Source organism: Telopea speciosissima, unplaced genomic scaffold, assembly GCF_018873765.1.
Source record: "Telopea speciosissima isolate NSW1024214 ecotype Mountain lineage unplaced genomic scaffold, Tspe_v1 Tspe_v1.0014, whole genome shotgun sequence".
NCBI lineage: Eukaryota > Viridiplantae > Streptophyta > Magnoliopsida > Proteales > Proteaceae > Telopea > Telopea speciosissima.
The window spans coordinates 178,927-205,672 of record NW_025317350.1 but is presented as its reverse complement, the minus strand read 5'-3'; the positions used below and the strand labels follow the sequence as shown (position 1 = coordinate 205,672).

The window sequence follows — 26,746 nt, the reverse complement described above, 5'->3', positions numbered from 1 at the left end:
CCAATTGCTGCCATAAACACTTAAGGGCAGCATAGTATTTAGTGATAGACATCTCCTTCTGAGTAGTGTTTTGGAGTGTCTTCCTGATTTCATAAACCTGAGCACCACTTCCTGATCGACCATAAGTTCCCTTGACAGCAGTCCATATCTGAGTAGCAGTGTCAAGGAGGAGATATTAACTGGATAGATTAGTGGTCATAGAATTTAAAATAAATGACAACACCATAGCATCGTTGGCAGCCCATTTAGTACGGGCAACACCTTCTTCAGCAGGTTGTTTGGTGGTGCCAGTAAGATGGCCAGTGAGTCCCCTACCAGCCACAGTCAAGGAGAGTGATCTGGCCCAGATTAAATAATTCGTACCATCAAAAAAATAGATCTTCAAAATTTAATCAAGTCTGAAAAATGAGTTTTGAAGTTGCAGCAATTTCAGCTGTCAGAATGGGCTGAAAAACAGATCGAGTGCTCCTCTAGTAGTGGGGAAGAAGTCCTCCAAAAATTAGCTCCTTCGGAAAAAACAAAATTACAGAAATATCGCAGGTTTGGAATCTGAATTAGATTTGATCCAAAGCTGCAGTCTTCTATAAAGGAATGGTGTAGACCAATAATGGTAGGAACCAATCTCCAAAGAACCAGAAGTCAAACTGTAGTTTAAGAACTAGCTTGATCTCTAAAGGTGGAGGGAATCTGCCGGCAGAATTAGGTCACACTAGTTGTCTTCAATCTTCAGTGAGGTGTCATTGAGGGCAGCAGCTATATCTTCATTGGATTCACCTCAAAGTTGCTGCCCTAAGTGAGATAGAGAGTTCGAGAGTGGTGGAGAAGAAGAGAACTAGTAACCGAGACTGTTGGAGAAGGAGAGAACCAGTAGCCGAGAGAGTTGGAGAAGAAAAAAACAGAAAATCGAGAGGGCTGCTTCTTCAGATTAGAACTGGCTCTTATACCATGTAAATAGCAGTGAAAATTAATGCTTGAATGACCTAAATCGATCACCCTACCCCATTACAATCAAAGTATGAATCCCCCCCAATCCTAATCCTACTAGGAATTCCTACTACAACTAGGAATCCCAAATAGAGATCGGATAGAAGAGAAGAAAACTGAAAAAAAGGAAAAACTAAAACATAAAATAACTAAACCAAATAACTAAAATAATGAGGACTAAATTACCCCTATCGGGTAAAGTAGTCAATCTCAACAGTACTATTGTAATAGAATGATAACCTCGGTCCCGGAAACACATAACCATACGTCGGTCACTTAAGCGATACCATTCTACTACGGTGGAGACCCGACAGCTTAGGCATTACACATCTGACGCTAACAAACCCCCAGTGACTAACCCTACTATTTATTCCCATTCCTGTAATGTTTTTCGGATATGGGACAATGAATGGCATTCCAGAATCATCCCTTTGGACCTACCACGGGTTATCCAACACCTCTCCCCTATTGGTGAGGGCCGTAGTACTGGGTTCATGTCAATCCTAACCATATGCATCTCTAATATGATGGTAATATGCATTCATAAAAGTAATACAGTAAGCTGTCCAGTAACATCATCATAAACTAAATAATTCCAAGATCAAGTAATATGTGCAATGCAATATGAGGATGCAACCTAATTCATGCACATCTAATGCAAATAAGTTTAAAGCTAACAAACTATATGAATAGAGTATAGAAATGATGCATGGTATGGCAGTCATAACAAAATAGAAATTAATAGCATAAACACTCCAAAATTAAACTCAAATTCCCTTACCTAAGGTTGGATGAGTGTCCAAACCAATTTAGTTTCCAATCCCACAATAACGACCTTATAAGTTGGCTTTGCAGTCCTAAATAAACGTTAAGTAATATGTGTTGAGTACAGAAGAACCCTAGGTCAATGCTCTGAACAACCAAAACAAAATATAACACAGCAGTTAGCAGGGGGGAGCCGGATGGAGTTTGGCATAGGAGCCGGACGTCCGCCTAGTACTTGCAACTCCATCCGCCTGCCCAAAACAGAATTGGGGGTTTTGTTGTTTAGCCATGGATCTTGACATGCACAGCCATAAAACTCAAAATTGGTTAAGGGGAAAGGAAGGGCACACTAATTGGATTATTCCAACCCATTTGCATGGTTGGTTCAAGATCATTACAACAATTCGATTAAATTCTTAAGCATGGGCTGAGATAAACTAAGAACTCAGCAAGAACACCAAAGAGGAAGAGATTTTGGGCTGAATCAGAATCTGGTTAGAAGGCCTACCAAGGTTTGAGATGGAGAAGAGGCTAGCAGTCCCAATCCAAGCTTTCCCAAAGTTTCAGCTCCAAGTTCAAGCAATTCCAAAAGTCTAGGTCTCCTTCTCCCTTCTTCTTTTCTTTCTCTTCTTCTTCTTGAGCAGAATCGGTTTTTCTTGGTTTTGTTTGGTAGGAAATGAAGTCTAAATCTAAGTGTTTTCTTATATAGCTAAGGCCAACTAAGGCTTGTTTGGTATAGCTTAGACTAAAAACAGTTTATGAAATTATTTCTTTAAACTAATTTTATTTAGTATTAACTACCTAATTAACTATATTCAAGTAATAAGGGTGATGTCATGTGACACATGCGGGAATCCAGTTGGGGTTATCTACGGGAAGTTGGATTCCACACTGGGGATGTGGGGTCCCACAAGAGGAAATTACCATTCTGCCCCTACTATACTAGTTAAATAAAAATACTATAAATATACATACAAGAAGGGATCTTCACCCATAATTCAGCCTAGAATAGAGTGAGGTTTGCAGGCTATCAATCCAGTATGCCAAGCTTATGTGTTGTCTTTTGCTAGACACCTCAGACTCATTAGAGACTAAGTTAGTTGGCTGGTCGGAATGCCTTTATAGGCGAGTCACGAGATTGATCTGAATTTTCAACCGAGACAGCCCACAACATAGAGGCTAGCATGGGCATTAAACCAGAACCTGAAATCACACAGGTTCCATAAGTTCAAATTTATAGTGGGTTTCACATTCAAGATAGTGAAATTGACGGTGAGCAGCAACATATCTATGTTATTCGTCCCCTCTTAGTTACTCACAAGGTTCCTGATGAAGATTGGCGATGCAACAGTATATTTCAGACTAGGGTGCTATGCAATGATAAGCTATGCACTATGGTGATTGACAGTGGCAGTCTCACTAATGTCGTCTCTGAAGAATGAAGATGCCGTTCGTAAATTGGGTTTGAAGACAGAGCCTCACCCAAACCCATATAAGGTTGCATGGGTAAACAACAATCTCAAGATCAATGAAAGGTGCTTCCTCACATATTCCATTGCTGGTTTAATTGATCAAGTGCAGTGTGACATCCTCCCATTGAAAGTTTGTCACATTCTTTTGGGACACCCATAGTTGTTCATTAAGAAAGCCAAGTATGATGGTTATGAGAACACCTATACTTTCAAGCTTGGTGGACTTGAGATGAAGTTTGTTCCGGCAAAGGATCTTCCAGCTCTCAAACTCAAACATACGGCATGTGCATTCCTTCTTCAGCTCGTCAAGTCTGATGGCATTCTTGGTCCTTATCTAAACTCGATGTTGTCGAGTTCTTTTTAGAAGAGGAAAAATGATGCAGGAGCAATTGATTGGCCAGACTGGACTGACCTAATTTGGCACTCAAGCCTAGACACAACCGACCATGCACCAACCAGTCTTTGCGTGGACCAGCCAAGTACCAGCCACCCTATATGCGTGGAGCATCTGCTGGCTAAAACAGCCTCTTCTGGCCCTTGATATTCTCAAGAAATATTAGTAGGATTGAGTCTTTTATGTTTGCTTCTTTAGTCTTTTCATATTCCTAGGTGTATTAATGTGTCTCTTTAAATTCTTAGATTAGGAGTCCAAAGGATTAAAGGCTAGTATTTAATTGTTAATGGGAGTTAGTTTCGAGGTGAATAATTAGTTTAGAATAATGTGTTAGTCATTAATGTTTCTTGGTTTAGTTTTTAGGAGTTATTAAAGTCCAAGAGTCATTTTCTTCTTTAAATACCCATGTATCCAACCTTTTATAAGATGCTGAATTGAATTATTGAATGAAACAAAAGTTGGAGCCTTGGTAGCCAGACCTGCGTTGAAGCAGTCCCCTCCTCCCCCCTCAGGTTTTTGGTGAGTCTTTCCCCTTCCCCTCTCCCCAACTTCTTCTCTTCTGTCTCTCCCCCTCTCAATCTCATCTCTTCTCCTCTCTCTCTCACGATACTCCCTCAAACCGTGGTCTGTTTTGAACTTGACTGTTCACCTCCCAACAGCCTGCAACTTCTCTCTTCATCCAAGATCAGAATCTGATCTTGAAACCTTGTCTTCTCCTTTTATCCTATCCCTAACCTCCCTATAAACTAGATCCGATCTCTCTATTACAGATCTGAACCTTCCGCCTGCATCAACAATCCTTCCAAGTAGCAGAGATTGTTGAATATCTCTCTCTCTCCCCCTCTAATTTCAATTGTTGAGTCTCCTAACGATTTGTCTGTGATACCTGGACTGTTTGTCTTACCAAATTATCTTTGTCAGAGAAATCATGACATTGCTAAGTGTATTGGATTGGTGTCTTATTATTATTTTTTTTGTGTTTTTTTGTTTTAAGTTTGTGTACTTAAAGAGCCAACATGAACTGGTGGGGGGAAGGTTGGAACAACTCTAAAACCCTCCCTGATGGGATCCCAAGAGGCCAAGACAAACCTCACTCCAATAGTAAACCCCAAAACTGATTGAGAATTCAAATGTCTCAGAATAACACGAAACTCTAGGATACAGTAGTTAATAAGAAGGATAAGACCCCCTCAAAAGATGGGAATGATATGATGAATGGTTGAGAGTAATTTGAAAAACAGTGATCTCACGAGTAGAGATCCCTGAGATGGACAAACTGAAACTAAATTTAATCCGACCAATGGATTGGTCTGAAATTTGGGTCAGACCTTAATCTCAGTAATTTGTATCAAAGCCCTAAGGTTTCACAACAATCCAAAGGCTGGATTAATAGTAATTTTGAAAATTCCAATTCTGAAGTATAGAAAACTGAGAAAAGAAACAAAGGATTACTTACTTGAGTATTGATGGAGAAGAAGAAGAAGATATAACTAAGCATCCCACCCAGCCTCAACTGGAATCCCACCACAAAGCACCGCATCTTACTTCCATCTGAGTCTCATAGAATGAAAGAAAAGGCTCAAGCCAAAATCTCATTAATCAAATTCGTGTACAAGGCTGTAGCCCCTTACAAACATTTATAGATGATTCAAAAGCGACTCAAATACCAAAAAGGAAAGGCCTAACCCAATCCTTAACTAATAAGGTAACATAAACTGACTAGGAAACTAAAATAATGAAAGAAACTGACTCAAAACAGGACTCTAACTAAACTGTTGAAGTAAATCCCGTTTTCCTACCTTCTCTATCCATATTTTAGGCTCATTAAAGTGGCCAATTACAAAGTAATACATGGGATCAAAGGTCCATCATGTATAGAACCCAACCCCAGGCTTATTTCCAATATAATAAACCCATTTAGGTGATTTATCTGCATCATGCACAGCTTTGTTGCTAGAAGTTTTTATTTTGGATATTGACAAATGTATCTGTGTTATTATATGCTTGCTTACATGGAAATTGTGTATACTTATTTTGTATGATGTGTCCATGAGCCTGTATCTAGTTGGTGGATCTGTAATTCATAATAGCCAAGGCCTTGTATCCTATGATTTAAAGGTTGAATGATTTGACTTCTGAGCAAATAGTAGCACCCAACATCTGCATCCAAACCCATGCAAAGCAGATTGCAAAGGTGGTTATGCTTTTCATAAGGTTTCATTAACTGACAATGTGCTGGAGATTTAAATTTTAGTGCTTGGCCTCTTTCCTTTATTGCTAAGCAGGGGTTGGGGGAGATTGGAGTCCCTCAACCATGACAACTATGCCCTCAATCCTTGGTAAAGTTGACATTTTTATTTTCTTCTTTTTTTTTTTTTTTGGGGGGGGGGTCTGGGGTCCACCAACTTGTAGAAGTAGAACTCACCAAGAATAATTTCTAGATAAATTATTGGATGATCAAATGTACTTAAAACATTTGATGTTTAGATATCTTTATGCGCTGGTCTTCTACTTTCCCATATATCTTAAGGGAAAAGGAAGTACATGCTGTCAGTTTGTGCTTCCTTCTCACAGTCTCTCTCCTCATTAAATATACTATTTCTCTCCCTGCTATTGGCTTTGGCATGTAAGATGCCAATATAAGCAGGCTTCGTGGAGATCCCTATCCCATATCTTAATACAGTAGATTGGATATTTGGTCATCCGCAGAGTAAATTTGTCCATGACCTAACTGTTGGATTACTTAATTGGTGGGCCCCAACCCATTTGGATGACCGTCACACCCAAGGTTCAAGATCTCGTCTCATCTCGCCATTTCGGGCAGGTCGAGATTTCCAAAATATCCGAACGCTGAAATATGATATTTTTTCTGCCATATTTCGGCAGTCCATCTCCGTGGATTTTTGGCCATATTAAGGCCTAATACTTCATGTACTCCCTTATTTAAGCTAAATAAACACATTTAAACCTTCATATTGCAAAAAAGTGAACTCAAAGTGGTGTTTTGGGTTTGCTCCCTTGATTGACAGTATACGGTCGGACCTTGATGTATAAATAGTTAAATACACATTGTATATGTACTAAAAGACATAATAACAAATTTAAACAAAGTAATGAAACAAAAATAAAGTCAAACGTAGCCTTTAGTTTAAACTTTAAACTCATAAATTCATAAGTGCATAGTTTGTAAGTCATAACTCATAAACTCCATAAAAGAAACTCCATAAAAGTCATTAGTTCAATACTCAATAGTCAATACACAAAGTCACAACTCACAACTCACAAAACTCACAACTGTTATAAAACAAATCCTAGTAATAATTGCTATGCCTTCCTAGATCGACCCCACTCATGCTCCGCTGGAGTTGACATCCATTGCTCTCTGTTTGAAGGACATAAGTGGACCACGGAACAGTTTCGGAGAAGAAACGAGTGTAGTCATCCACAAATGGCCATGTAAATCCCGAAATATCACGGACTTTCACCGAAATTTGTACTTTTTTCATTTCATATGGCCATTCCGTCTTGGTAGTGTCGAGATTTCCGAAATATGCCGATATATCGGCGATGTTTTGCGAAATCTTGAACCATGGTCACACCTATGAAGTAGCATAAGGAGGATTTTTTGCTATCTTTCCCAGCTTGACTTGAGTACTTCTGTAAGTATAATTGATGGCTAATATGTGTATATATTTTTCTGGGAATCACCCAGACATCATTTGTAGGTTCATTTTCTGCTCAAAGCGTGAAGGTTAGGGTTGGAGTCAGCAGTAATGGAAAGACAAATTTGTTTCCTTGTGTAAAGTGTGTTAAGAAGGATGGTTCTTTCGATCCCTTGTCTGTTGAGCGTCCCCCATATTACAGTTATATGGACTCCACATCTGGACAGATGGAACCAGCTTCTGGTGCTCGTGCAAGTATTCCTGGGCAGGAGTACTGGCCTGAAGGCACAGCTAACCGTGTTAGGGCTGCCAGGGCTCCTGAACCTACTGCTAAGTCCAAAGGGTCACCATCATATGGGAAAAATCCTGGAAGCAGAAGGAAAAAGTATAAAACAGGCATAGTTGCTGCGGGATCTTCAGATGGCATATGTACTGTGGAATCTTCAGAAGGTGATGGAACTGTGGGGTCTGCAGAACTGACTATAGACACAAGTGACCCAGCAGCTCTTGAAACTTCAGGTAATGTTACAGAGGAGCCTAAAGACCTCTCCACTGATTATGTTGTATATGGGACAGAGCCTGAGGAAGAAAACTTCAGTGATTATGAATTGAAAAAGAAACTTGGCGAGCCTCACCCATTCATTGATCCAAATGCAAAGAAACCAACTGAGGAACCTCTGTCAAGTGAAGAACTATGGTGGAACTGGAGAAAGCCTGAAAAGGAACTATGGTCAAGGTGGCAGAGGAGGCGCCCAGATGTTGAAACGGTGAGTTCCAAGCAGCACAATTAATAGACTTAAGGTACTGCTATACTAATGGCACAGTTAAACAAACTATGTGAATGGAAGAGTCAAAACAACCAGGTGATGGGTCTCACTTGGGAGATATCCTTGACCAAATGCAAATGTTCCTAGCATTATTTCTGGTGGATCAGGGGAAAGTCTTCACCCCTCCCCCCCTTCTTTTCTTTTTGAAACTTTGGATGCTGTACGTTTGATATCAGTCCACCTTGGGACCCCCTACAAAATCACCCTTTACCCTTAACATTGACCAAAAAACCAAAACCAATCAACATGTACCAAAATCCACCCTTTCCATTACCAAATCATCCTAATTGGCCCAAATACTATATGTATTGACTCCCTTAAACTGTGAACCACCGTATACCTATCTTATAAATTCTTATAGCTTTCCTTGTAACTCTTTTAGCCGACTTTGGTTAAAAAAATGGATGCATTCCTTCCCTCCATATGCTTCTGCAAATTACGAAATGAATCATCTTATACAGGGTCACAGACCTTCTGTCTACAGGGCCACCTCTATAAATTTTTCTTACTCTTCAGAGCAACAGAGGAAATAGTAAATGGATTTCATGCTCAAGGTCATAGTTATCATTAATAGTTCTTTCATTGGATGGACTGATGGGTGGGTCTGTGTGAGGGCGGAAGGATGGGGGTGGTACAGCATTTCAGCATATTTACTGGAAGTGATTTCCAGATGTGGGATGGTTCTGTTTTAAAGTGTCTGGAAAAACAAGGGCTTAGTATGCTTCCGATTTTATCAATTTTGCAGAGATGACCTCCCAGATGGATCTCACCCAGAACATGTCTTACAGATTTTATTGCGCCATCAACTGCATTTTCTGTGTACCTGTTGATTAATATATTTTTCCTCAGGTATATGTCCTATTAAAATCAATATAAAGTGCTGTATCTTATTCTGATTCAAAACGTGCCCCTCCCTGGACAATTGGAGATATTTGTAGGTGTTTGTTAAAGCTATGGCAGAGACTGGGCAAGTAAAGCTTTATGGGGACCATCCAACATTAACTGAGACTAATCTTTACCGGGCAAGACGGCACCTCTATAAAGAAGAAAGGTAACATGCATATTTGCTTAGAACTTTAGTTCCCTAACATGTATTTACATATTAGTGGAAGAAAAAAAAAATGCAAAAATGATGTTTCCTCCAATTCATGCTTGTATGTTTTCTTCTTCTTTGTCCCCACCCCCAATTGGTAATGGAGACATAGCTTGCCAACTCGGTGACCTGGCCATTTGACTCCTAAGCACCAGGAGTCAACTTGACATGTTTACTCCTACAGTCCTACTGTATTACTCTGCAGAGTCAACTTTAAGATTTGGGTGACACGTCATTTCGGATTAGTCTTCCAAGTTGAACGAGTAAGTGACTTATTATTTCGAGAAAAATTTTCTATTAAGGAGAGTCATGTGAACTGTCAAAGTGGGGACCTGTCATCTGTTGAGTCGACTTTAAGATTTTTTAAGATTTGGGTGACATGTCATTTGGTACTAGTTTCCCAAGTTGAACGAGTCGAATGAAGTGACTTTAAATATATTATTTCAACAAAATTTTGCTATTAAGGAGTCATGTGAACTGTTGTAGTGGGGCCTATCATCTGTACTGGTGTTTGTGTTGTGGCCTTCCATTTCATGCTTTAATAACAATATGTTTGGGTGGTTAGTACCAAATGTTTATAAAAAAGGATATTTTGTGCTAGAGATCATATTTATTGAGGTTTTAATTTTTTTTAAAAAAAAAATTCTATATTTTTGAGATTTTTTAGTATTTTGAATATTTTACTATTTTATATAAATAAAACCCTCTATTATGTGACCCCCCGAGTCTACTCTATTCCAGAGGGCTCCGGGTCGAGTAAAAAACCCAAGTTGCCAAGCAATGAAAGGAGATTTGTTTTTTATGGATATTTAATCTATATGGAGAATGGAAAGTGTAACAGAATATAAAAGCTAAAACACCAAAACCGAGAATAAGAGATGGAGAGAAGGAGAAGGGACTGTAGTTGTGAGAATCGAGCACACAGTCCCTCTCCATATTATCTTATTTATATTAATCAACTATTCAGATTACAAAAGGGATTCCTAATCATGATAGGATCCACAGAAAATAAAATAAAACAAATCCTAACAGAACTAGAACAATTAGAAAGAAATCCTAATAGAACTAGGAGTAGTAAGGGAGATAGCGCGATTAGGATATTCTAATATCCTAATCGAGATATCATAACCCTAACCACTCGATATACTTTAACACTCCCCCTCAAGCTGGAGTGTATAGATCACCAAGACCCAGCTTGGAACAACTTTGACGAAAAGCAGGACCAAACAGCGGCTTGGTAAACACATCATCCAGTTGATTAGTAGTGGAAACAAATGAGGTAGAAATCAACTTCTTCATGACAGCATCCCGAACAAAGTGACAATCAACTTCAATGTGCTTTGTCCTCTCATGAAACACTGGATTACTAGCAATATAAATGGTTGCTTGATTGTCACAAAACATCTGCATAGGCTGAGTGATAGGAAATCCTAACTCTTGAAGTAGTGATTTTACCCACACATCAACTTAGCAGTCATATGTGCCATAGCGTGATACTCAGCTTCAGCACTAGATCTAGCAACAGTGGTTTGTTTCTTACTTTCCAAGTGACTAAATTACCTTCTACAAAGGTGCAATAACCGGTCGTGGAGCACCTATCACCATCAACACCAGCCCAATCAGTATCAGAAAACCCAACCAGATTAATATTGCGATTGGGATGATAAGTAAGACCTTTGCTAGGAGCACCTTTTAGGTAGCAGAGAACACGACAAACAACATCCCAGTGAACTTTCTTGGGAGCTTGCATACACTGACTAATAACTCCAACGACAAAAGAGATATTTGATCGAGTAATAGTCAAATAGATGATTTTGCCAACAAGTCTTCTATATTGATGTACATCTGTAAAGTCTTTACTCTCACTAGATCCAAGTTTTTGATGGGGATCCATGGGAGTATCAGCTGGTTTAGAAGCCAGCATTCTAGATCTTGATAGGAGATCCAGAACATATTTCTTATGTGATAAACTAGTACCTTTCTTGCTGCGCAAAACTTCAATACCCAAGACACTCATCTGGAAGTGTTGATGAAGATAGGCCTTCACTTGAGCAATACTAGAAGCATCATTACTAGATATAATAATGTCATCTACATAAACTACCACTATAACCACCTTTGAGCCTTGGCGGTGAACAAAGACGGAATGGTCAGAGTAACATTGTGAGAACCCAAATTGAGTAACAATGGATCTGAATTTATCAAACCATGCTCTTGGAGATTGTTTCAACCCATAGATTGCCTTACGAAGTCGACATACTTTGGTAGAATCCTCCTCCTGAGCAACATACCCTGGAGGTTGCTCCATATAAACCTCCTCCTGAAGATCACCATAAAGAAAAGCATTCTTGATATCCATCTGATAGAACGGCCAATCTAAATTGACGGCCAAAGAGATAAGAATCCGAATGGAGTTCAACCGAGCAACAGAGGAGCAGATCTCAAAATAATCAACACCACAAGTCTGTGTATAGCCCCCTTGGCAACCAGGCGGGCCTTAAGACGATCAATAGAACCATCAGGATTATTTTTGATAGTATAAACCCAACGACAACTGACAAGATCCTTCCCAGTTGGTAATGAAACCAGAGTCCAAGTATTGCGAGAATGTAAAGCATCCATTTCGGTGTCCATTGCTGCCTTCCAGTCAAGATGAGATAAAGCCTCACGATAGGTTGTAGGACAAAGTTAGTAGACAAAGCAGAAGCAAGTGGGTGATAGTGAGGTGGAAGATGAGAAATGGAGACATTTTTCAATAGGATAAGCAATGAGAGATTGATGAGATTTTTGAGTACACGAGCACCTTTACAAATGGCAATTGGTAAGTCAAGGGAACCCTCAGCTTTAGAATCAGATGGCGGGGTAAGAGCAGCAACGTCTGCATCAGTGGATGGCAGCTCCGGAACACTGGGAGCAGAGGGTAATGGACCAAGGTCAATGGAGGCCGGTTCAGTGGTAGTGGAGGGTAAAACGCGTGGGGGACGGCGTAGATGTTGATAGACCTTAACAGGTGGAGAGATAGGTACGGGCACAGGTATGGGAGGACCTAGAAGTTCTTCAGTGGATACAGGAGACAGTGTAGGTGAAGTAAAATAAGGAGTATTTTCAAAAAAGGTAACGTCAGCGGTAAGAAACTGTTTATGAGAGGTAGGATCAAAACATTTGTAACCTTTCTAGGTCCTAGAGTAACCAAGAAAAATACATTTGATAGACCCAGGTAACTATTGGATATGTATGTCCATCAAACCCGATTCGTTCCGGTTCGACCCGGTTTACTTTGTATTGAACTTTTTATACATTTTGGTTTAATATTATCACATGCGATATAAACTTTTTGAGCAATGTATGTCCATAAGTTTACACTTAAAATGGTAGTCACGATTGGGGTTTGGGTTGGATACCCTTATCATATGGTTGTCGCATTGGGTATGCCTAGACATGGTGATGTCAGGGTACGAATGCTAGTACACATACTAGTGTATTGGTGAAGAATCTACTTGTGTCGATTCCCTCATGTATCACTACCAGATGTAGGTGTGAGATCGACATGTGTCACCGAGACTTAGTACCTAAGAGAGCCTTGTCAATGCAAAATGTGAACGAATTCTTAGTTTCGTCAATGACTAAAGTTCAAGAGAACCGAAGCTGGTGTTTTGGGAATGCGGGAACATTTTGTGAGTAAAAGAGTTACTCAACATGGTCTCCACTGCCCGATTGGGGAACATTAAGGATAATTTGTTTGTGGATGGTTGGATGAGAATGAACATCTTGTACCATTTTAGAAATGGTTTGCAAAACTTATTTTCACATAAAATGATAGGTTATGTTTATGTATTTGATTAAAGTTTTTAATCGTGTTTTACGGATTCCGATCACGTACACAGACATACTAATATAGACATGTACTATGGATGGGGTTTGGCAGTGTTCAGATATATGCCCTAGATTCCATAACGATGATGTTGTTTAGTGGAGGGTTGGAGTGTAATAAGTTGTTATTATGCGTTGGGATTTGCTAATTAATGATTAATCTATTTAATTTTAAACAGGCTTGATGCATTTAATTAAAAAGCCCATTAAAAATTTGTCACACCCCGGCCTGGTTAATAAGGGCATGGTGTGACCGAATGCCAACAGGCACCCAATCAATCCTCCAGGATCATAAGTGCAGTACTCCCATTCACAGTTCATCAAAACATAATAATATTATACAAGTGCAATATGAAATGCATCCTAAATCATGCATATTTCTAATGTAAAGGAAAAAGACTATAAACCTATATGAACCTTAACAATTAATATGGTGTACGAATAGATGCAGAACGCGTAAACATAAAGACAACAGTAAACACCCCATAAAAAAAATAAAGTCAAATCCCCTTACCTTGAGTTGGAGGGAAGCTAAGCCAAAAGTAGATCCCAACTCACACTAGGCTCCAATCCAAGTAGATACTACAGTCCTAAATAAACATTAAATAACATGCATTAAACATAGAAATAAGCTTAGGTCAAAGCCCCAATAAACAGAACTAAGGGATGGTTAGCAGGGAGGGATCGGATTCAGGTAAGCCCAGGGACCGGTCGACCATAGGATTCCTACAACTCCATCCGATGGATGAATCAGAAAGGGGGTTTTGGCTGTATTCCCATGGATCTTGCCATGCAGGGTCTCAATTTGAAGAAACTAGGTTAAGGGAAGTGGGAAAGAACAAATTGGGGTATTTTAACCCATGGGTTATTTTAACCCAATGGCATGTTGAAATTTGGGGATTTACCCACCAACTAGTTGGATTTCCTAGGTTTTGGACTGAATTAAGTTGTACACTCAAAAGAATGAACGAGAAGGAGAGAATTCAAGCAAATCAGAAGTTGGGGTTAGGTTCCTACCTGCATTTAGAGATGGTAAGGCAACCCCAATTTCCAAGTTTGTAGTAGAACCCCCAAATGCTAAGCTCCAAGTAGACTCCAAATCCTAAGCCCTAGCCTGCTTTTCTCCTTTCTCCTCTTGCTCTCCTTTAGAGCAGAAACGATTCTTAGTTTTGGTAGAAATGAGAGCTAAAACTAAGTATGGGTTATATAATAAGTCATACTAAGGCATGTTTGTTTAGGCTATACATAGAATTAGTTTGGAAAAATTACTTCTCTAAACTAATTCAATCAGAAATAATTACCTAAATACTTGTATTTAAGTCATAGGAATGGTGTCATGTGACATAAGCGGAAATCCGATCAGGGTAATCTACAGGAAGTTAGATTCCACACTAGGGATGTGGGTCCCACTAGGGTAAATTTACCTTTTTGCCCCCATATACTATTAAAAGTACAGTCTTATTTATAATTGTATCTGCTTGTTCGGTTAATTCAATAGCCTTTTTCATTGCCTTTTGAAACGAAACTCTATTCTTTAATTGTAGAGCTATATTTCAAATTCTGCAAGAATCTTAGGTTGTCCATAAGGTTTTGTAATTCTTGTGATAGTAATGTTGAGTCTTCGGTTCACACAATGAAAGCCTTTTTTTACATTGATCTTTAATTCTTTGATTCTTGGAGCTCGATCCTCTATTACGGAACTGGAGTCTTACGAGGGATTTAGCAGTTCTGTGGCTGCATATTAAGTCGAGCACATGTGACTAACTCACCCGTACCTGAGCTCGAGAAACAAACCAAGTGATTGTAGACCACCCTCCGTTTCACGAGCAGTGGAGACAACGTTTCACACGTTGCCTTCACTAACTGAGCTGACAAGTGTATGAATGAAGTCGAAGCAATAATAAAACTTCAGAACTCTTCTCCACCGCCCCTTTACTAGTCAGTGACTCTCAAGACCCGTTCCCACCAAGGGGAGACTTTTACTGGGAGTCCTTATCTTCTTCAGGTAACCTTCCTTGCTCCAGAATTCTATTATTCATGGACAATTATTTGCAATCTTCTATTCACTTGAATGACTCTTGGACTTTGTTGTTTAGGTGTGGTTATGTGAGCGCCTTCGGAAGGTGAAACCTGTGACGAACGACCGCTTCCGGGTAAAGCATTATAGAGTCCAGACCCTTCTGGTGGATTTTTACAATGTCCAGGATTGAGCTGAAAGGCTAAGGACTCTGACAGACATAGACGTGGAGTGGCATTACGGGTGGTGGAAGGATGATAGTCCTATTTCAAATTCTCCAGGTTCGTGTTGAAGTTTCATTCTTACTACTATCTTTTTTAAGCAGATAGAAAACAGTGCTCATTCTATAGATACTGGAAAAGCCAACTCATGTTTCCACTCCATTTTCATTACGAAGATGTCTCACGGCAAGATCCGTTGCTTAAACCGAATCACGCCAACGTTATGGAAGTTCCTGGATTCGCAAAGTGCCCTGACTACGGGAAGTGAAGGCGGAATGATCATGGGAACACCTAATTATTGAGGAAGGTTGGCTCGAGCGGTTGAAGACGCTGATGCTTGACAGTGCCTCACAACCCCCTAAAGGTCAAAAGGTAATCATACGCCCCAACAAGGGAGGGGAGTCATCTCCTACTAGTCGCCATGTCCATCCCCCCACCTCCTTTATGACCGATCTTGAATTCCTCCCAAAGTCTGATTTCCTTACCTATCCCCCAAAAATGACCCCCCTCTTGCAGGGCCAAAGCATGATAGGTGCTCTTTTTTGGGGAAGAGGGACGGTTTAGACTACCAACTAGTGGTTTGAATGGAAAACTTAAGAAAGTCAGGCTTGAGAGACTTTCAACATCAGAGGAGGCTAAGCCAGCTAAAAAACAATCGCACCCCTAAATGATGCAGGGGTAAGCTGAAGGGCCTTATTGTAATAGCGGGGGGGCTTTAGTAATAATGGGGGGAATAGGAACCAAAAATCTAGTTGATGGTTACTAAGAGGTTGCGGGAAGAAAAACGCCAATCGAAATGGCGTCATATGGAGGAGCTTTCAGAAAACGCCTTGGATCATAGGGACAGCTCGGGGACGTAGAGGTGTACACGTAGCTCCATAGCGGAGCGGCTACCGGGCGACCGACCTATCGGACCTGGTAAAAAAGCAAGTGAAAGAAGGACCAGCGACGATCCTATCCTAAAGGAGGAGGAGGAGGTGGGCTAAAAGCGCTTGGTCCGAAGAGAAGAAATTCTGAGTTCATGCCACGATGATCTATATGGAAGGGCAGTCTTGTTGATGCATTCCTGTTGAGAATGCAGAAGAAAAGAAATCTTCTTTTGAACAGGAAAATTAGGTTACGTACTTATTCACCCGTGCCAGACGATTCGGATGCCCTCTTTGAGAATTGGGTGTTCAACCCCTTCGATGAAGGAATCTCTCCAATCTGCTCCGAAAACGTCTGGGGAGCACCTTCACTGCCAAGGTCCCCCTCTCCCCACTGTAATTCCGACCAACTGTTCGTAGCTTTTATTGCGCAAGGCCTGAGGGGCGCCTCTTCATCCAAAGCTGCGGCTGACCTGGCCCCAGTGGATGAGGGTCCGTCTTCTCAAACAGAGGACACGGACCAGCAGTTTGACAAGCCGCTGATTTCGGACCTCCAACGGAGGGAGGAGCTGGATTTGCGTCTATCTGCTCATGTGAATGCAGGGAATGCAGGAAAAACTACTTTCGCAAACAAGGAAGCCCTACTTCGCAAGCAACTGCTTGTCGAACAGAAAGTAGAAACCAATCTCGTTCTGGGAAAAGATCTCAATATCGTATTCGTCTAGAAGAAAAACAAAAATTACGTTTTCACAGAGGTTGGAGCATTCAATACATCTATTCCTTCCCCTCCCGAACGTGTGGCAGTTTCTTCAGTCTCATTTTTCCCGGCGGCTCCATCATAGCTTTTGTCACATATTGATTGAGTTGTCTTTTCCTTTCAACTATTTAACTATTGTACATTATTCTGGCAAATGCTAAACATTAAAAGGAAAAAAAGAAAATGGACACTCACGTTTCTTTTGTCTTTAGAGAGATTGAACTCTCCCTTTTGTATTGCGTGCAAAACCGCCTATAAAGTGGGCTTTTCTCTGGGGCCATTCGCAATTTTTTTAAATAGCCAACCAATCTTTTTATGGTGACAAGGTACCCATACGAGTAAAGTACATACCCCCTTATTTGGTTGCGATGGCTATAAATGCTAGTCGGCGAATACCCCTTTTTTCGGAGCAGGGCTTCTACTTCTTTTTCGACAAGCGTAACAGCATATTGCTAGTGTTCGGCTAGCTCATATAGTAAGACGAAGGCGAGACAGGCTTTAGGCAGCGAGCCCTATAGCAATAGACATTTGGGACCGAAGCAGCCCATTGGTTGGAAGCCATCCTCTGTCCCTGTGGATTTATTTAATTCACTAGGGGCGATTGCATTGGATCTCGTGAGGAGCGCCTTCCGGCGCACATGCTCTTAAGATTCCAATGAATCTTGGACTTCGGTGGGTACCTCAATGGTCATCATCTCCTGTTAAGGATTCCGCAGTGGGTGTGAGTGGCTTTGTTAAATCGCCATTCCACCGCATGATCTGGGAGATATTTGCTGTCTTCCTTTGGGATAAGGCTTCTATTCTTGGGGAAGAGAAAATCTGTCCTTCGAGTTATTGCGTAGATGATCATAGAAAGCACAGTAGGCGTGTGACCTATTCTTTGTCGTCACCTCTAGGCCGGATACTAATTTCTCAACTAGTCTGGCTTGGAGAAGCTCTGTGCCTTACCTTTCATTCAGACTGGATGGGGTCAGAAACTGCCGGCTATGATTGTGTGGGCGATGGCATCATGCTGAACACACGAGTGAGTCAGATAGATGAGCTCCCAAGCCGAGAAAAAGAAACTCGTATCAATCAATCGAATTTTTTTGAATGTTTAAGATAGTCCGTGATTCATTAGAAGTTTGCCGTGGGGCAGCTCACTTAAGTGCACAGCAAGAGGGACGACCACCCTTACCCAGCATTTAGTTTAGACGCGGCTTGAATGCCTTTACGCTATAGGGCTGTGTTGCTCCACTCCAAAAGAGAAGGAACGGAAAGAGTAGGTGGCATCTCTCGTTGCCTTCACGGATTTTTGCATCTGAATGTGTTGAGAGATAATACCGGATTGAATGTTGCAGACGGCTCAATACTCTGAGAAAGACAACAAAAACAACTGAGACCACAGATCAGTAGCTTGAGGATGATCCAATCAGCCCCGAGAGAAGTAGTTGATGACGGGCTTACGAATAGAATAACTTTCCCAATCAGGGATAAAAACCTCATGCTAATCCGGCCATTTCCGAACCTGTTTTTCCCACCCCAAAAAATTCAATGGAGGACTTCTCGATTCTTGCGATTCCCAGCCCGGCTAAATAGGCTCAATGATCTCTTTCTTTGATAGGCCTGTCCGGACCACTCAATGCAACATTTAAAGAGAGGAAAGAACCGGTCTCTTTCTAAGCGAAAGGCGAGCCAGCAAACTCCGGCAACAAGCAAGGGCCCGACTATATACAACGGCTAGTTGATCTACGACCACTCTCTCCCGATGGTCGAGCTGATCTACGAGCACTGTTGCCTTGACTCTGTTAGGGGCGCATCCGGCTTCTTGCTTAAGGGAAAGGTTTTCTTTTCAAAAAAAAGTTTGACTTTGATTAGATCCTTAGCGCAAGCGCTAAGTAAGCAAGCTACCTTATGTAATGTAAAAAAAATCGAGGAGCGTAGCCGTCAAATAGAAACGAACAAGGTCTACCCGGGTCCTCCTATTTCTATAGAGGAACGTGTGAACGATGCCGCCGATATCTTGGCGGATCTTCGCATGAACTCCTCCCATAGTTCCTTATACAAGGAAGTACGTAGAAGAATTCAGTAATATTACTGAATCCAGCACATTCCAAGAGGAAGATGGGGAGGGAGTCAACAAGGGGATTTCACATCGATCTACAACACTACTGTTCATCGCATTCACACCTGTATTCCTTTTTATGCTATAATAATCCTTATTATTTTCGTGACGAGTGAATTGAGCCTTTCATCAGATCGTCTTTATGTAGCGGTAGGCCTTTTTTTGCTGGGCTAGGCGCTCACGTTTTTTGGCTTCGCTGGGGGCTAATATGAGTTCACCTGATACTAGCAGCTTTATCGGGGAATTTCCCATCTCAGTAGGAGCTTTCCAAAGAAATAGCTTAGCAGCCACATTAGCAGTGCATGGGATGATTTTAGGCGCGGCGTATTCCCTTTGGCTATATAATCGTGCGGTTTCTGGAAATTTAACTGGAAACCTGAGTTCCGGCCAAGCGAGGAGGTAATCACTTCTACCATGGCCTTTCGCCTCTGAAAGCGTCCTTCCTTCTCAATACCCAGGTATTGTGGTATGCTTTCGGTGGTAGGAGGAATCCCCATAGTTGCCACTGCAGTAGCCCTGTCTTCTGCCTCTGCTCCATTCCTTTCTTTCTTTATCACCTCTAGTTCCCCTCACTTATAGGCGAGAAAAGAAAAGAGGGTTGGCACAAACAAAAGCTGCTTCTTCTTGGCATCACTTTGCCCCTTCCCCACCTTTACCCCTCGCGTAAGGGCCATCCTTCCAACCTTGTCCACCTTTAGCCCTCTAATCCAAGACTTGAAAAGCAGACAAGAACTTTTCTCTTGTCTATGTATATGAAATTTCTGAGTTCTCTTTCCCTTCTCCACCCGCCACCACAACCCACCGGCCTTGCTATTGGTTTTAGTACAAAAAACTAGTCCAGAGTCAACAATTCGGGGTTCGCCACTTTGGGTTATTTGCATGGAGTCGGATCTCCTCCCACCTTGTGCGTCGCTCAACTCCGCCTACACAACTACGAAGCTTGGTCCAACATCAGTAATAGGGATTCCATCCAGCCGCGCCTCCCCCTTCTTGCTGCTACCTTCCTTGAAAACCTAGGCCGACTCACCTCACTCCGCTCGCCTTCCCCACCCTATCCCTCATAATCAAAATTATTATTGTTATAAATGACTGTCTCATTTTGTTTAATAAAAAGAGGTGGCTTCGCATAAAGTCATTGCGAGTACTACCGCCCCAATCATAGTAGCCATGGAGATGACTTGGCTAGAACGGATCTTCAAAGGATCGAAGGGGAAAGACTTGTCTTCTACTCCGCGTATTGGACAGGATTCGGTTATCGCCTCTGATAAGTCTACCGGGGTTACTGAAAGACAGATTTAATCGGGGTGGGGCTCAAATTTTCTTAAAAATGACTATTATCAAAAAAAATAGAAGCGAGGTGGCCGTGGCCCCCTTTTGGGATCTGTCAGGAGAGCAGGGGTGGTATTCCCGTTGAAGTCGTTCTGGAACTAGGAATCACCTCTGCCCCTGGCAGACTATTAGCCCCCACATTTCCATCTGTCACCCCCGATACACCATTCGCCCTCTGATAGGATCAAGGAGGGTCTACAATATGACGCAGTAGCTAGGAGCCTACTACAAGCTGTCAAGGAATAAAAACGTCCCTTTTGGGAAAAGGATGGTTTGCTCTACACCAAAGGGAATAATCTTTTCGTCCCAAGGTGGGAAAACATACGTAGGGACTTGTTGAAGGAGTGTCATGACACTCGCTGGGCAGGACATCCCAGTCAGCACTGAACAATGACGTTGCTTGGCGCTCAATTTTATTGGTCTCAGATGAAAGAAGATGCAGAAAGTTATGTCCAAATCTGTCTTGTGTGTCAACAAGACAAAATAGAACATAAGAAGCCAGGAGGAGAGCTAGATCCTTTGCCTATCCTCACCAGACCATTCCTTAGGGAGCAGTGGTTCTTCGTACAGATTCGGCCTAAGAGCGGTGATTACGGGAGAATGTTTTTTGGTTCAAAACAATAAAATTCATCACAGGAGAAAAAAGACAGCGTAGACGATAGATTCATCGGATAAAGAGTAGGAACGGAAACGGAGACATTAGACGCCAGCTTAGACCTTGGTAAGCGTTTATTCTTCGAAACCTCAGCAGATATGGCAGCCTCAGGTTTCCTCTTTTTATAGGGCGGCCGTTAGGCTGCCAAAACAGACCTTGCGACCGCTTCTAAGCAACGTTTAATATCATATCAATAAAGTGGCAGCCTCATCAGCGGAACGAGTGATCCAGGAATTTGCCTATGATTTTTTCAACTGATAATTAATATAGAAAGATCTCCTTATTTCTTCACCGCGGGTTCTCGCGTCATTTTCTCGCTTCTGAAAGCGGAGCTCGCTGCTTTTCACCGTAGCTTGCTGCTCGCTCGCTGTCTACTAAACGAGCCTTCACTCCCCGCCCAGCCCCTATCTTTAATCTTAAGTGAAGTGAAGTCAAATCAATGAAGTGAACAGCCAACCTCTTTGTTTGAAGCTTTGCCAGGGCTGATCGTAGACCACCCTCAGTAGGAACATACATCCGTGATTACTTAATTTAATGCAAATTTAACAAGATGGACAAGCAAACTGCTGCAAGGTTCGAAAATGAAACCGGGGTGGTCCCGCTGGACAGAAGAATCTCGCTTTGCCAGGGCGCCCCATCTCCGGCCGAACGGTTAGGCATGGCTACGGCGCCTGGGTCAAAATTCCGTATTCATCGACGTGCCTTCCATTTCCGTTTCGGAAAAGGGCCCTAACAAGACCCGCATCTCGAATGAATCTTTCGTCCACGAGGACGAGCTTGATGGCAAAGCAAGTCTTGTCCCTGAAGATAATTACCCAGGTAACATTGCCTTTGAAAGATCCGCCTCTCCCGCTAAAAAGCCAAAAATTGCGCGCAAATTCTCATTGGATCTTGGTTGTTCTTAACAGCGATGGCTATTCATTTAAGTCTTCGGGTAGGAGGAAAACGCGTAGAAGCAGGCAAGTGGATTCCCATCTCTGAAGGTCAGTTGGCAAATTCCCATTCTCGTGGGTACGAAAGAAAGTAGGCTATTCATTCGCATCTCTCCAGAAAGAGAGAGCAGTCGCTACCTTCAAGCTAGGTAGCTCTAAAGCATACCTTGAGCCTTGATCCACTACTTCTTTATATACGAAAGCGCCTTCCCAGTTCCTTATCTCCAGAATCAGTTGCCTTGGAGATTGGCTCTTGACTTACCACCCAAAGAATTAATCAAACAAACGGCACGGCCAGAAGAAAAAAAGAAAAAATCAAATCGGTAACGGAATCTTGATCAAAGGATCATGTACAGCATCCCCTGTATATGCGATCTACATAGAAAGATAGAAAGAGGCTTCGCTCCTTTCCACGTGATTCTATTTATATAAAATAAATTAAAAAAAAAAATAGAAAGCTCTAGGATTGCGTAGGATTCTTTGGCTACCTAAACGGACGATTCGATTCCGCCTCATCAGTGTCAGCCTCTGTTGTCGAATCGGTTCTAGAAACAACGCCTCCTTTCCCTGGTTGGTTTATAAACTACCCTTGCGTATTCAGATTCATATGCTTATGCCTCTTCGTATGCGTCTACCGATGCGTCTTATGATGTGGAGGAATCGGGATATGTTGGATCGGAAGAAACCATTGGCCTGCCTATATATACATAGAGCATTACGTTAGCTGTTGCTTGCCGTATCTTACTGATGCAGCAAGGGAGGGAAGACTATTTCCAGAGAAGGCAGTAAGCCTAAAGCTACCAGCATTTCTTTAAATATTTTCTTTCACTCGAAATCTCCCCAAGAAACTGAAAAACTCGGAGTTGAGAAGGAGCCCCCCCCCCCTTAAACATAAGAACAAAGTAGTTGACGCACCTAATAAGGCCCGGGAAGTACAACTCATCCAACACGATGAGGGAATTGGCAAAGAAATCAAACGAAAAAGCCGGAAAGACTTGTGTTGCAATCAATTAATCCCCAAATATGCATCCTTTACTTCTTTATACGCGTCAGCGATAAAGGGTTGGGTATAAACACTCAAGGCCTATCCGATCCCTCTCTTGCGATACTTCCCTTACGAGGCCTAGCCGATCAACTGTTTGATGCTATCCTCACCTATTTTATCCAATCGATCCTGCTTGATATGCTTGCCGCGGAGAAAGACTCTTTCTAATAATTGGTAAAAGAATGACATTTTCCAGTCGGGCGGAATGAAAAAGAAAATATTGATTGAGATCCTATGAAGGAAAACCAGCTCATTTTTGGGTCTGGAGTAACGAACGGAGTTTACCTGTGATTTCTTTTTTCCAAAAGGACAGACCCTCGGCGTGTTCTCGAGACCTCGCATCATGCCCCGACCCCAAGCCAGAGGGAGCTTCTTCTCCTTGGCTCAAACACATTCAGCAAAGACAAAAGGCAAGAGGCGGAATAGAATATGCCGACAGAACTACGTTCCTTGGTTGGTCGGATCCATGTCACTCTCGAAGTTGGAAAGAAGAAACTGAAAATTAGAATCGCCCTCGCTCTTCGCCTCACATTTGACAACCACTTCAAAGAGCAAGATCGACTAGGAAAGAGAAGTGTAGGCCCTCCTTGAGATGGGGAGAAGGTTTGATCCCATATATTTATATTTGTATCACTGTCAGATCGAAAATATACACTTCCATCCAAATGCGGAGGAACTGCCTTCTTGTGGATGCGCGGCAGCTACCATTGTCAATAAGCCTTTACACATCTCCAGGAGACGACATGTGTTAACTGATTACTAGATGATGTCATTCAACATGCTAAACTTCGTCTTCTAGTTTCAGTTCTTTTTTTCATGTAGGAGCACTCTCTTCCCTCTGTCTAGGAAAGGTTAAAAAGAAAAGCCTGATTGAGGGTGTTTAGAGCTTTCTTGATCTTGTTGAACTAAGGGTTTGACTTAGTAGGCTGAGTGCGCCCTATCGGGTGCCTTGTCTTAGGACAATTTCATTGCCTTCTTTCAAGTTAAGGCGGAAGAGCCCACCACCCGTCCACCTAAAGTACGAGCTTCGTCCTTAGCCTGGAACTCGTTCAACGCTAGAGAAGTCAAGTAAGGATGACTATCTTTTAAGGGCTCACTTCATCGCTCGCTTGACTGAATTCAATCCATCGTGATGGAAATGCCCTCTTCCGCAAGCTACGGCGAAAAGCCCTTTACTAGTAGGGGCGGAGCAACAAAAGCGAAGCGAGCCGCGCGTGACGCGCACATCCATTTTTCAGCTGGCTTAAAAAAAGCCGTAGGTGCGGCAGCCTTCATACTGTTTGAGCTGTCCCCATGCCCTTCATGAGGGTAGTGTTCCTAATGCAAGTGCCTAGCTCAGCTCTGAAGAATGACGAGCATAGTTTGAAAATTCGTTTCGTTTCGGTGTTTCGGGCTGACCGAAATATCCAAAATTTCGGATATTTCGGTTGAAATTTTGCATTTTCCTGTTATGTTTCGGTAGGTCATTTCGGTGGGTTTTAGGCCGAGTTAAGGCCTGAAACTTCATGGAAACCCTATTTTAGGCTATATAAACACATTTAAATGTTCAAATTGCAAAAATAGTCACCCAAAGTGGTGTTTTGGATTTGCACCATTGATTGGAATGTATGGTCGAATCCTAATGTATAACTTAGTTAATTACACATATACATTGTTTAAGACTTTAAGTACTAGAGGACGTAATAAATTAATGATTAATAAGCAATTTAAACAAGTAAATCGACTTGGAAGTTGGAAACATAAAGTGAATGACTTTTAAGTCATAATATTAAGTACAATAAGTAAATAACAAGTTAAGAAGATGATATCAATATGACAATATCCCCAAAGTCCAATACAAGTCAAGTAGTCATCTAGTGACTCAAATGTTTACAAATATTCTAATAATAATTACTCTGACGTCCAAGATCGACCCCACTCATAGTCCGATGGAGCTGACATGCATTGTTCTCCGACTGTAGGACAAATGAATGCCACGTCATGGTATGGGAGAAGTGAAAGGATGAAGAACAAGGAGAAGTGAAAGGATGAAGATCAAGGAGAAAAAAACCCAAAAACCAGAGCTTGTTAATTTCGACCGAGACTAACGAGTTTTGGTATTAATAAAGCTACTTTTGTAAAAGGAATCTCGATATCTCGTGAGATGGTTGAAATTTCGACCGAGTTTTGCATTTTTTTTATTCGAGCTGCTGTTTCGTTTCGGTCAGGTCGAGATACTCGAAATATTCGAGATCTCGACCGAGATTTCGCGAGATTTAGTCCTATGGTGACGAGAAGACCGCCACTGTACATCTTTCTTTCAAAAGATGAGAACACGCCTTTAAACGAGTAAGGCAAAAGCAAGAGTGAAACTACAAGCTAAAAGCAGGCGTGCTCTTATTATAAGATAATACGATACCACCTCCCACTTTTGGCGGGCTAGCAAGTACTGTATTTTCTTGATTCTCTTACTATACTACTAGCTTCATTATACCTCTGACTTTTTTTTTTTAGCCCGAACTTCTCTGGGTTCATTATACCTCTGACTGACGAGTTGAAACCTTTAGTGAAGTGAGTTCCTCTTTTTGTTAGCTGAGTTCAAGAGGAACCTTCTTCATCTGAAGGTGTATTAATGTTGCTTTCCTAACTAGCTAGTTAAGTCTGAAATCTCTGGTAGCTTGTATCCTTAGCTTGACAGAGCCCTAGTGAATATCTTGGTTTTAATCAGTTAAATTTAGTTTGAATTAATATAAAAAACCAGACCTTTATCCCTTTGAGATAGTAAGCGAGTACATGCGATAGTTTGAAGATCGGACAGAAAAATAGAAAATGAGAATTTTTGGCCCGCTCGAGATGAACCTCAAACCTAGACCAAGGTCTTTTTAGAAGTACGTGACTACTCTCAACCAGTGGTAGTTCTGATTAAGCCCACTATTGTTCGACTTAGCCCTAGACGTTACGATATAAAAGAATGATAAAGAATAGCAAGTACGTGATGCCTTAATTACGATATTCTACGGTCTTTAACTACGACTCAACTGTCATGTTATTACTCTTAAGATGGATCGTCTTCATATTTTGAACCTTGTTTTCAATAATCATTCTCTCCTTTCCTATCAGCGAGTTCCGATCCTTTTGTTCGAAATTTCTTTGTTCGTTCCGAACCGTTTGCAGAATCAAATCCTGTTCCACAAGATCCTATATCAGCTATACATCCTCCTCGCATTTATGCCGGAGACGTCGCCAGTGCTATGGGCTTTGGCTTATGTAGATCAAAAATGATGAATGGGATTGTGGCACTCCACTCGCCGCCAATTCGGAAGGATGCCGCCGAAAAGAATGGAACACTGCTTCGCTTCCGAAAGGAATGTTCTCGGGTAAATTTTCCTAGGTCAATGCCTGTGATCAGTCACATTTGAGACTCTGAATGAGGTGGTTAAGAAAAAAAGGTTAGCCGGGGTTGGGATTGGTAACGGACTCGTGCAGAATGCCTAATAGCGAAATATCTGTAAAAAAGGGCATATACATGAATCGAAAGACAGATAGATATCGAAGTGGGCCAGCGAATGAGTCCCCCAGCCGTCTCTTTAGTATCTAACTCGTCTCTCTAGCTTGGATAGAAGATCCAACCCCCTGAAGCAAGGTATGCACGAACCACTTGGGCGAGGTGGGGGCCTAAGCAAACTACCAAGGGGCCGGAAACTTTCATTGAAAGTGCTTTTTAAGGCACATCACATTAGTTGCATTCGCATCGTAACCGATTAAATGATCTAA

General features: G+C 41.7%; 1 protein-coding gene and 1 long non-coding RNA gene across 2 annotated transcripts in view; one reads left to right on the top strand and one right to left on the bottom strand.

Moving 5' to 3' along the window:
* The window catches only part of LOC122647205 (protein PLASTID TRANSCRIPTIONALLY ACTIVE 12, chloroplastic), a 75,452-nt gene that overhangs the window by 27,738 nt on the left and 20,968 nt on the right, over positions 1 to 26,746 (top strand). Inside the window, exons 4-5 of the mRNA XM_043840658.1 lie at positions 7,328 to 8,044; positions 9,043 to 9,155. Coding sequence (XP_043696593.1) covers positions 7,328 to 8,044; positions 9,043 to 9,155 — 830 coding nt within the window. The remainder of the gene's footprint in view (positions 1 to 7,327; positions 8,045 to 9,042; positions 9,156 to 26,746) is intronic.
* LOC122647206 overlaps positions 18,401 to 26,746 on the bottom strand; it is a 19,393-nt gene continuing 11,047 nt past the window's right edge. The window contains exons 2-3 of the long non-coding RNA XR_006330822.1: positions 25,279 to 25,289; positions 18,401 to 18,533 (exon numbers count right to left, since the gene is read on the bottom strand). This is a non-coding gene — a long non-coding RNA (uncharacterized LOC122647206). The remainder of the gene's footprint in view (positions 18,534 to 25,278; positions 25,290 to 26,746) is intronic.